The 12,436-nt window shown below is 35.6% G+C and overlaps 1 protein-coding gene across 1 annotated transcript; it reads left to right on the forward strand.

The window, feature by feature from the left end:
• The first annotated feature begins 2,265 nt into the window (after positions 1–2,265).
• On the forward strand, positions 2,266–10,428 carry LOC121519066 (heart- and neural crest derivatives-expressed protein 1-like). Its single transcript, XM_041801842.1, has 2 exons — positions 2,266–3,057; positions 9,094–10,428. Exons 1-2 carry the CDS (start codon positions 2,575–2,577, stop codon positions 9,187–9,189), a joined length of 579 nt encoding a protein of 192 aa, XP_041657776.1. The 5' UTR covers positions 2,266–2,574; the 3' UTR covers positions 9,190–10,428.
• Positions 10,429–12,436: the final 2,008 nt, after the last annotated feature.

Below are 12,436 nucleotides of genomic sequence, written 5' to 3' on the forward strand. Positions count from 1 at the left end.
TTCTAATTTATGTTTCTCACACACTCTGGGGAAGGAGAGGCGCTGATAGTGCGCAAAACGAACTTTACGCACATTGAAAACATCACTGAGGCGCTTTATCCAAGCATTAGTCTGTGCTGAGAAGAAAAACAAAACCTTTTTCATATTATGAGAGTGCAGCAGAGCACTGATCTTCATTTTTAGATTAAATGCACGTTATTGATTAACCCTTAAATGCCCAGATCTGGGTATTTAATAGGCCTACTTTACTTTTGTCAGTATGAAGCACTTTAAAAATGTTTGACGCAGCTTCAACAAGCCTATATATTCCTCTCTTTGATTCATTCTACTAAATATAGAGCCAAAAGAATCCTAAACTCATTTATAAATTATGTTACTTTGTTTTAAAATCCCTAAAATGCTAAAAGTCGCGTTTTAAAAGTATGGAAAGCAGGATAATTGCGACAAAACATGATAAAAATGAGACAAATCGAAATAAAACTTCATATTTTCAACAAAAATAAAGTGTAAATCTGCTGCTCTTTGTTCGTTTTAAGCTTGCCAACATAAATGATGCTCACAAGCACACAGTGGGCTGGGATGATCTTGTATTCCCGGAATGGGAAGGATCACCAAATAGTGCAAAATAAGCGCATGAAGGTGGAAAAGTGTGCCAAAATAAGGCTAGTGGCACCATAATAGTCTGTCTTATCACTGATAATAGTCAGCTTCATTATTTTTGTTTATTCCATCACTGGTATTCGTGTTAAGGTCCATTAAATGAGGCATTTATTGTGCCAAAGGTGCATTATTTTACTGTTTTGCTTTCTGAATAAATTATTTTAAACATTACAGTTTTTTATTTGCTGAATATATTTTAATTGATTGCGCCAAATAGCAGGATTTTTTTCTGAAGTTGTAAATTTTTTATCAACTGAAAAAAAAAACATTAAAGTCAGTTAACCCAACTGTTTTTGGTAAGAGGCGCGTGAGTGGATGTACTTTCTTGGAGATTAATCTATAAAACAGTTAAAATTGATCCTGATTTTTGCAGTAAGATTCCCTTTTCTGAGTCTCAGCTTTTCTTAAATACAAGGAAGGAGGGACTCTGAGGACAAAAAAGTTTGGGTACCACTAATTTAATCCGTATAAAGTTTAGTAAGAGTTGTTTTCTGCGACACTTAAGATAAAAAAAAAACATTCTAGATTTTTACTCTAAATATTTAACCACTAAAAATGAATCCCACTAGACCTACAAGGCTTAGTTTTCAGAAAAAGAACCGCCATGTCAAAGTAAACAACCTTTTTTTTAAACTCTGAATTCAATTAAAAAAAAGAATCTGATCATTTGAAGGATCAAAGTCTGAGTCTCATTCCTCAATCCCTCAAATGTTCCCTTCCTCAGCCAAAGCCCTGTCACTTCTGAGATCATCATTTTCACCAAAATGGAGATTTATAAGTAGACCTACAAATATCCAGAACAGAGGATATGGAAAATTGCAGTTATGTGAGGAGAAGTGTTTGCAGTCATCACCAAAACAAGGCTCTGGAAGAGGTTCTGAACTCTCTAATTTCTAAAGCATCTTAACTATTTATTTAACAATGCTTTTAAAGGAGTGTGAAGCCAAACGTTGTGTATTACTTTCCATTAATTGTCATGTAATTCATGCAGATGATATTGAACATGCCATTCTTGTTCATTCCTGTATTGATTTTGGTGTAAGTCAAACAAAAAGAGGGGTTTGATCCGCTGAAAGGACATTAAGGTTGTAAAATTGTTTCATGCGCCTCGTTCAAATTAAAAAAAATAAATAAATCCACGAGGATGCAGTGTTTTTTTAATTTCCCATACGTGATCAATTATTAGGTGGTGAATGAAAATGACTAATTATAAAAAATCAGCTCTGAATCATTAAAAAAATCATGTTCAACAGCCTTAAACCAGCAAAGCTGCGCGTAATTGCTGTGCGTAAAATCTATCCAAAACCAAAAACGATGATCCATTTGAAAAATAACGAATTAAAGCAAAGCTTTTTCGGATAAACATCTTTATTCCTCTCCTCTCACGTCTGCGTAAAGCACATCTAACTCCACCAGGCAGATTTTACTTCACGTGCAGTGCTCTGGGGCTATGGCACCATGGCGCATATTATTGCAAACATCTCCGGACACTCCTCCCTTCCCGTTCGCTCTCCTCTATTGGCTGCTTCCTCTCCACGCTGACATCCAAACCATATAAACCTGGGGGCCTCACACCTTCTTCTGGGTCAAATTTCTTTGGCAAATCAGAGCAGTCTCTCCAGGAAAGGAGCGCTAAAGAAACACAAGTGGGCCCTCGAACATCACCGAGATTTCTTCACTGGAGTTATAACGTTTTTCGCCTCGGTTGACGTCTCTCTCAGGCTGATGACGATGTAAAAGTTGCAGGTTTTGTTTGGCACGAGAGGTTAAATCATTTAAGGGATTGCATGATTGAGTCTTGAATGATTTCTGCAAGCTGTAGATCCCCGGGCAGAGTTCGTTTTGGAGCAGCAGCAGAGGCAGAAAGCGGGTGAAGGAAAATCGAAACGAAGAGACTTTGCTCCACGGCTCAACATGAACCTGATCGGGGGCTACCAGCATCACCACCACCTCATGCACGAGCCCTTCCCGTTCGTCCAAAGGTGTCACCAGGACGCACCCTACTTCCAGAGCTGGGTGGTGAACCACGGCGAGATGCCCCCGGAGTTCCAGATCCAGGCGCCCTACCCATCAGCCGCGGAGCTGGGAGCGCCGGGAGTGACGCACGACGCCCGGCTAGAGGGGCTGCAGGCCGGCGTGGGGAAGAGGAGGACGTCGGGGCCGAAGAAGGAGCGCCGGAGGACGGAGAGCATCAACACGGCGTTCGCTGAGCTGAGGGAGTGTATCCCAAACGTCCCCGCGGACACGAAACTGTCGAAAATTAAAACTTTACGCCTGGCGACCAGTTACATCGCCTACCTGATGGACGTGCTGGCCAAAGACTCCGGAGAGACGGAGGGCTTCAAGGCCGAGATTAAGAAATATGAGAACAGGGACCTGAAGAGGAAACGGGAGCCGGTAAGTCCCAAATGTTGACTTTAAAATATACGATTTAATGCTTATCAAAACAGCTCAGCTTTAAAGATCGCTCCTTAAATATTTGGAGGACTAGGAGGTTAGAAATCCTCCTGAGACCTTGCGTGCACAATAGAGGACATCATTGCATTTCGACTTTCATACAGCAACAATCTCTACTGTTGGAACTTCAGATGAATTTTTCCAGAATTTTCATAAAAGTTTAAAGTTATTTGCTTGGAATATCTGCAGAATTAATTTTGGATACTTTTATGGTAATTTAAGGAATTTATTTGTAAAATTTGAGGGATTTGATTGGAAATACGCGGAGGGGATATTCTTGAAATTTTCCTGAATTTTTATGGAACTTTTAGAGAATATGCTGGGATTATGAGGGAACATGTTTGGAATTTTTCCTTGGATATGTGGGTGGAAATTTCTGTTAATTTGAAAAAAAAAAAATTGGGGGCAATTTTGTAGATTTTTTCAGGAATTGTCTTTGTGTAACTTTGTGTAAATCTGAAACATTTTGGGAATTTTTGAGATTTGGGGGGATTTTTGAAAGGATTTTTAAATTGTACAGAATTTTTTGGTAATTGAGGGGATTATTTATTTGTTTTGGGAATCTCTCATTATTTTAAAGGGATTTTTTTTAGTCAAAATGTCGTTATAGCCAGGAATCAGGTCCATTATCAGAAAGAGGATTTTACTGTATGTCTCTGAATGACTGACACCATTTCTTACTGACTGAACAATCTCCTATCAGCTGGTTAAAATGCACTCCAAATGTACACACGGTTTTAAAAATCCGTATTGTTTGAGTGTTGCACTGGAAGGTAAGCCTGTTGCCCTCATTTGCAGACATAATGTTTTGGTAAAGACCTTCCTCTTCAAAGACAAGACTTAATACTGGTCAGATCATCATGAATGCATTCCAAATAAAAGCTCAGGTCTCAGGAGGATGTGACGACTGTGGCATCCACCATGGAGAGAAGGATTAAACCACCGTGCTGCGCTTGTTCAGTCCACACATGTTGTCATATTTGGAAATAATTAGAAATAATAGAACTAAAACTCCACTTCCTGTACGTTTTTAATTCGTTTTTATTTCTTTATAATAATCGCTTATTATTTTATAAGTTTTCCTCTTATATATTTTTATTTACGTCTTGTTTTACCAAAGTATCCACAGCCTTAAAGTGTGTAAGTTTGTTAAATGGATGTGATAATAGATAATCCTTTTCATAACCGAGCAGCTTTACAGCATGTTTAAGTGGATTATAAGGATATTTTATTATTTATCCTTCTATAGAAAGCCTGTAATAATTATTTCTTAATGTTTTCGTGTCCATTGTAATGTGTTTGCCCCTAATATCCCATGAATTAAATTATTATTTCTCAAATTCATCCAAAATTTAACCGTATGACAAAGTAGTTCATCGTATTTATTGTTGTTTTGATAGTTAATGATATTTAGAACATGTTAACCAAACTGAAACCCCCCACTATCCCAGAAACAAAAATCTCACTTTATTTAGAAACTCATGCCATTATCTCCTTTAAAGTCATTTTTATATCCTGACCTATAATCAGAGTACTAACAGCAGATATAGTATCTTCATACGTTTCTTTATATTCTCTCTTTCAGGTAACATTTTATTCTCATATAATGCCAAATAATATTTGTGTCATGGCATGTTTAAGCGTAAGAACCATGAATAACCTTCATGAGCCAGAATGAACCACTCCAGTGTGTTCATTTATTTACTCGTGATCATGTTTGCTCTGAATACTTCCTGTTTGTGTTGTTTCAAACTGCCTTAAACTGGTTTTGTGTGTTGTTTAGTTTTTGTTTTCCAACCTAGCATCACGTTGTGTTCGCACTGTTGCTTTTACGCAGACAGAGACTGAAGCGTGGTGCTGTCACATACAAAATAAATAAAAGTTCTCAGTATCACGTAATTACGTCAAAAGTTTATTGTTATAACAATATCATTTTCACGTTTTAAATATAGTTTTCACGTTATAACGTGAAAATATTGTAATGTTAAGGTGTTGATGTTCGTGTTGTTTCATGAGTGTGGGAGGGAGAGCAGAGGGGGCGTGTACGTGTGAGAGAGCAAAGAGGGGAGAGAGGGAGTTTAGAGAGACGGATCGGCTCTGTGTTCTGGACTGTTGCTTGATTTTTCCCTGTGAGTTTAGCGTGAGTTGTGGCTGTGACCGCGCTCTTTCTTTATTATTGTTGTTAAATAAAACACCTGGAAGTGCACCGATGTCTCCGGCTGACTTTCCTGCAGTTAGGGGCATTACAATCTATCAATCTATCAATCTATCTATCAATCTATCAATCTATCAATCTATCTATCTATCCATCGATCCATCTATCTATCTATCTATCTATCTATCTATCTATCTATCTATCTTGAAATAACGTGACAGTTTCACGTTATAACATGAAAACTATATTGTTAAAACGTGAAAATGATGTTGTTATAACAATAAAATGTTCACGTAAATAGGTGATACTGAGCCCTTTGACTGTTTTGGATGTGACAGCACTACGTTTCCGTACCGGACTGATAAATCAAGTTTTTGGAATTAAAACTGATACCCTCAGTATCGACTGTTTTAAAAGTTGCTGTATTTGTTTGCATTTCAATTAAAACTCAAGGATAACTTTTCTTTTTTTTTTTTAAGTTCAGCCAAACAGAAGTTATTTTTGATATGATGTTTTTATGATACTAACATTTTTTAATATTCAATGCGCGCAATCGAGTTGTTTTCTGCGCCATTTTAAAATCAAAACTGTAATTCCTGATATGAAATCCCAGGCTGTGTTCATTTATTTTCCAACACAGAAGGCGGCTATGAAAAATTATTTATTTTCATATGTGAATGATAAAATTATCTCATTATTAACAACCTTTGACAAGTAGAGTGTGCGTAAATACCGTACGTAAAAGCTATCCAAGACTAAATGACGGTCCAGTCGAAAAAACATCTCTTCTTTAGTCTCGATCTGAACATTTTCGGCAAAAAAAGAGACTTGTAATCCCGTTTCACAACAAAGCTGCAGCTTTTTTTATTGTAGAGATACAACTGTTTTAAATGACATACACCAACTAAACAGTTTAAAGTGCAGTATTGTGGACCTTATTTTGGTCAAATTTATGTTTGCACTGAATTTAGGCCAATCAAAGGGTGCACTGTCATGACGTCACCAGAGTTGTAATCAACTTTATTGTGTTAGATTTAGCCTGACTGCAAGGAACTTGAAATAAAATAATAAATAAATAAATAAATAAAAATAATAATATCATTATTCCGAAACTTGCTGTAGAGGTACAGCAGGAAATGATGCAATCAGGGTCGCTGCCAGTAATCATTGCCCCCATGATAAGATGTTACAGTAGACCCCACAGTTACACCCCAATTCAGCCCTTCACAGCTGCATTTTTAACACATGCTGTTCAAGAGTTTAGACATTTTTAGCAGCCTTATATGTAAATCTTTTATGCAAGTGCTCTGATGATACTGTGTATTTCAGCAATTTTTAAAACGATAAATTGGTCAATATAGGGTGTCTAGGATTTCTAGTTTTGTTGCCAGGTGATTAAATGGGTTTGATTTCCACTAGAATGATATCACTGTTTACATTCTGGTACTGTGACAAGCCTTTGTCATTTCGCTACAGAAAAAAAAAAGATTAATATTGTGTGTCACCACACACAGATGATATTTCTGGTCCATATTAACAAGCCCTATCTGAATGTTACTTTTACTGCCATGAAAACAAGAAAATACTGTATTTTATTGGTCAGAAGTGAAGAACTTTGTCTCTTAATGTGATTGGTTAATAGTTTAAAATGGAATAAATGGAATCCTCATATTTTTAGAGCCCCTGTCCAACATGGGCCCTCAGAATCATCCTAACTTTTATTCCCCATGAGCCCCCTGGGTGCAATGGCTAGGGAATCCAAAGTATTTTAACCCCCAGTGAGTATCAGGCATATTTTTACAGTTAACCAGAGATTTAGGCCTAAATTCCTTGTAACTGACAGTGTTGTGATGTGTTTGGTATCCTTGATAATAATAATACTACTGGTGGAGTTATGGGTTTTTTAATCCCTTATATCAATGATGATGATACGAGTGTTATGGTGCTTTTTGGGTCCTTGATAATAATAAGGATAATTATACTGATGATGTAACGATGGTGTCCTTGAAGAACATGACAATGCTGATGATGTTATGGTGTTAATGGTATCCTTTAGAAAAATGACACTGGTGTCCTTTCTAAGTGATGATGAATATACTGATGATGTTGAGATGTTCATTGGTATCCCTTTCAAAAATGATGACAATCCTCATGCTATGATGTGTTTGGTGTAGCCTACTTGATAATAACGAAATTAATATTGAGGTGCTAGTGTGCCTTTTATAAAGACTGTAATTTTACTGATGTTATGGTGTGTTTGGTATCCTTGATGACAATAATGATGATTATACTGATGTTTTTGTTTATTCTGCTCTTAGTAATAATGATGACGAGGATAATACTGATGTTACGGTGTGTTTGGTATCCTTTATAATTATGAAGTCATTCCGGTGTCATGGTGTATTTGGTATCCTTGATAACATTGATGATGATATTGTTATGGTGGTTTTTGTGCCCTTAACAATCATGATCATTATAGTGATGTTATGGTGAGTTTGGTAATCTATTGATAATAATGACTACTAACTAAGCTGTGGCGTATTGAATAATCTTGATAAAAATGATGAGAACTGTTTCCTGTCCTTTTCACTAATGCTAATAGGGGTGTTAAGGTCCATTTGGTAACCTAAATAACATTGATGATAATATTGATGATGGCATTGTGTGTTTAACATCCTGGGTAATAATAATGTTATTGATAATGTTACGGCATGTTTGGTGTCCTTTGTATCAAATATACTGATTAAACTGGTGTTTTTTATGTTCTTAATTATATTGATGGCAGTATTGAGAGTGTTATGGTGTGTTTAGAGACCTTAAAGATAACCTCGATGGTGTTGTGGTATATTTGGAATCACTGATGTTAATGATGATAATACTGACAATGTTTTGGGATGTTTAGACTCTCTTTGATAAAAGTGACGAGAATATTCATGATGTTATGCTGTGTTTGATAGAAGAGGAAATAATAATGAGAATAACATTGTTGTTGTACAGCGCTTTTGGTATCCTTGGTAGAAAAGTTATGATAATTTTAATGAGGTTGTGATGATTTTGGCGTCCTTGATTAAAAATGGTACTTTTGATGACATCACAGTGGATTTGATATCCTTAATGATGATGATGATGATCATAATTTTGATGATGTTTAAGTTTATTTGTTAATCTTAATAATAGTAATAATAATTTTGATGATGTTACGGTGTGATTCGTATCCTTGATTAAAAAAAAGAAGAATTTTGATGATGTTATGGTGTGATTGGTATCCTTGATAAAATAGAAATAATTTTTTTAGGATGTTATGGTGTGATTGGTATCCTGTTAAAAAAAGAATAAGAATAATGATGATGTTATGGTGTGATTGGCATCCTTGATAAAAAAGAATAATTATTTTGATGATGTTATGGTGTGACTGGCATCCTTGATAAAAAAAGAATAATTATTTCAATGATGTTTAAGTTTATTTGTTAATCTTAATAATAATAATAATAATTTTGATGATGTTACGGTGTGATTGGTATCCTTGATTTAAAAAAAGAAGAATTTTGATGATGTTATGGTGTGATTGGTATCCTTGATAAAAATAAAAATAATTTTTGAGGATGTTATGGTGTGATTGGTATCCTTGATAAAAACAAAAAGAATACTACTGTTGATGATGTTACGGTGTGATTGGTATCCTTGATAAAAAAGAATAATAATTATGATGATGTTAAGGTGTGACTGGTATCCTTGATAAAATAAGAGTAATAGTGATGATGTTACGGTGTGATTGGTATCCTTCCAACCCTGCTGATGTTCTGTTGTGTTTGTCGCGGCAGACTGACGCCATCCAGGAGACTTTAGGAGCCGAGAAGAAGGTGAAGGGCCGGACTGGGTGGCCTCAGCAGGTCTGGGCTCTGGAGCTGAACCAGTGACCCCCCCCCAACCGTCAGAGACTCAAATCAGATAAAAACCACTGACTGAACCCAAACACATCGCTGCGCATGTGCAACGATGCGCAAAGAGGAGCGAATGAAAGGACAACATGAAGCCACCACGGTGAACGGAGGAGGACGACACCACCACGGACTAGAACTGTTGATCTTTCCTCCTCATGAAGCCTGATCCAGCTCCCACTGATCGGACTGGGAGGGTTTGATATTTGTGGTATTTCTGCGCCCCTCGGTACTCTATACCAGATGTTTCCCCAGCACTAAAACATCTGTCTCCTTTAAGAAAAAGTGTTTTATCTGGCGTCGAGAGGTCTTGTTTTCAACATTTCATGGAGCAGAAAATTTATAAAGTACAAAAAAGTGAAAGTGGAGGGAAATTAGAGCAGGGGTGCTGCTTCAGAGGGTACAACCGTAATTATAGCTCTGATGTTAGCAGCACAGGAAACCGGGAGCTGCTTGTCCCGGGATGATTGAAAAATAATGCAGAATTAGCATGTTTTCCTGACATGTATTGACCTGAAGATTTCAGGCTTTATTCGACTGTTTGGCGTCCAAAATAAAGCTGTAATGGCGCAAAATAACCAGGAACTTTACTTTGAAAATCAGGTCTTCTTGCATTGTATTTCCTGCAGGCTGTGGCGATGATGGGACAAAGTTATTGTTATATTTTCTTTGGCCTGCTTTCTTTGATTATATTGCCAGAACAAGTTTCACATCATTCCATGTGATATCAGATCAAAATGCGTCATTTAAATAGAAAGAACAAGTTCATTTGGTGCCACTGGGTTTCGACGGGATTCTTCGTCTTTGTTATGTCCTTTCAAAATAAAAGAAAAAACCTGTTGATAAATTCAGATCAAGGACTCTAGGCCCAGATACAGCACGGTTCTTTTTAAAGGAGCACTTGTTTTCGTTGGCGCAGTCTGAGACGATCCACACCACCTTTCCTCCAGTGTTTCTGTACTGTAAACTGTCCCAGGTCCCTGTTGTTGATGTTCAGTGTATGAGATGATGAAATGTTGTGAATCTACCTCAAACCAAAGACCCTGTTCGTCCTGAGGAGACGAGCAGGCAGAGACATGAATGTTCCGTTACGCACAGCAGCAGCTTTCACAGACATTTTCAAAATAAAACTAAAAACAGAGATTTAAGCTTTATTGTGACTGTGCGGAGTGTGTGGACGTGAAGTTAAATATAGATCAGTGAATAAATGGATTATTTTAAAACACGGAGGATGTTGTGATTGAAGGTGTTTTTCTTTATTTTGGTCAGCTGAGCTGGGTGTTCATGTTTGAGCCTATTTAACCTCCTAAGACCCTGCATCCACATATGAGGACATTGCGTTTTTGGCTTTCCTACATTATAGCAAACATTTTTGTTATTAGAACTGATGTCAATATTGTCCAAAATGTCCGTTCAAGTTTAAGGTATTTGTTTGAAACACTGGGATGATTTGCTGTTTGGATATTTTAGGGAAATTTGCTTGGAAGTAATCAAAGTATTTTTGTGGAAACTAAGAGGATATGTTTGTATATTTTGGAGGGTTTCATGGCTTTAAATTTATTCTATTTTTAATGCATTTTCATGGGAATATGAGGAAATTATTACCAAATTTTGGGGAATTGGATTGGGAATTTGGGGTTCAGGATTGCCCTTTGAATTTTTCAGGATTTTTCTTAGAAATCATTAGGGAGTTTGGAATGTTTCCATCGTTTTCATGGAATTTTGGAGAATGTTTTTGAAAATGTCTAGAATTTGCCAAGAAATTTAAGGGGGAATTTACTTGAAAATTTGGGTAATTTGCTTCAAAATTTTCAGGAATTTGCATGGAATCTTTTGGGGAATTTTTATTGGAATTTTCAAGCTTTATGAAGAATTTGTACTGAAAGATCTGGAGACTATCTAAGGAAATATTTGTTTACTTTTCACAAGATACTTTAAAAATATATTCAAGAATTTCCAAAGACTTTTTTTTTTAATTCATGGAATTTTGGGGACATTTTCAGGCTTTATGAAAAAAAAAAATTATTGAAAGATTTGAGGACTATCTAAAGAAATATTTGGGTACTTTTCATGAGATACTTTAGAAATATATTTAAGAATTTCAAAAGACATTTTTTTAATTCTGGAATTTTTTGGGAAATTTTTAATTGGAATTTTTAGGCCTTAATGAAAAATTTTCACTGAAAGATCTGAGGACTAGCTAAAGACATATTTGGGCACTTTTCATGAGAAACTTTAAACATGTGTTTAAGAATTTTCAAAGACTTTTCTTTAAATTATGGAACTTTTGGGGGTTTCCTGTTCAACGACAAGCCTGATATTTTAGTTCATCAGACCGTATTTATCCCGAATAAGTGGGAGAAAATAAGAACGCATTCCAAACAAAGGCTCAGGTCTTAGGAGGTTATAAGACATTTAATTATCTTGATAAACCGTGCTTTCCTTTCATATACATGTGTGTTCTGAAACCATGAATTATCTTCATGGTTTAGACTAAATGATCGAATAATCGCTGATTAAAAAAGTTAAAGAAGTTATCAGTGAGTCGTATATACAGACAAATAACTGAAATACTTTACCTTGACATATTTTATCAGCTTTATAGCAGATACTTGATCATTATTCCTTTTTTCTTGGCGATAAAGAAAACACAACAAACATACCCACACACACAAAAAGAAAAGAAAACACACAACAAAAACAAAATCAGTTGATTAAGAAAATAAATACATAAAAAAATAAATCAAAACAGACATTTGGTGTTGGATAATCCGTGGTGTGCTAAGGTGTCCTGGCTTGCACAGTATATATTATTCCTGTCTTGTAAGTCAAGGGGAAAAGGAGATGGCTATAAAGACAGTATAGCTGTCCTAAAAATAAAATAAAATAATAAAAAGTGAGGGAGGTGAACTTATTAGAATGAAAAATGATAATATTAATAATAATAATAGTACCAATAAAAGTAACAATTATTATAATATAATAACAACAATGATAGTTGACATGAAATAATAACAGATAGAAAAATAAAATTATCATTTTTCCTTATAGTATAGCCTATCTGTTGATCTTTTATATCATGTTGTGTGAAAAGCTATGGCATAAAAAGTCATAAATTATTTAATCATCAAATTTATTACTTTTACTTAAAGTGTGAAATTTAAAAAGGTGACACTTAGCCTGCTGTATCATTTATTAAATTTATTTTTTATTATCTTCATATCTT

Source organism: Cheilinus undulatus, linkage group 12, assembly GCF_018320785.1.
Source record: "Cheilinus undulatus linkage group 12, ASM1832078v1, whole genome shotgun sequence".
In the NCBI taxonomy this organism is placed as follows: Eukaryota; Metazoa; Chordata; class Actinopteri; order Labriformes; family Labridae; genus Cheilinus; species Cheilinus undulatus.

Excerpts from the sequence above, each read along its gene's own strand:
- LOC121519066 (XM_041801842.1), top strand. The coding sequence starts at position 2,575 with ATGAACCTGATCGGGGGCTACCAGCATCACCACCACCTCATGCACGAG. Across the intron at positions 3,058-9,093 it reads TGAAGAGGAAACGGGAGCCG|ACTGACGCCATCCAGGAGAC; the intron begins GTAAGTCCCAAA and ends TTGTCGCGGCAG.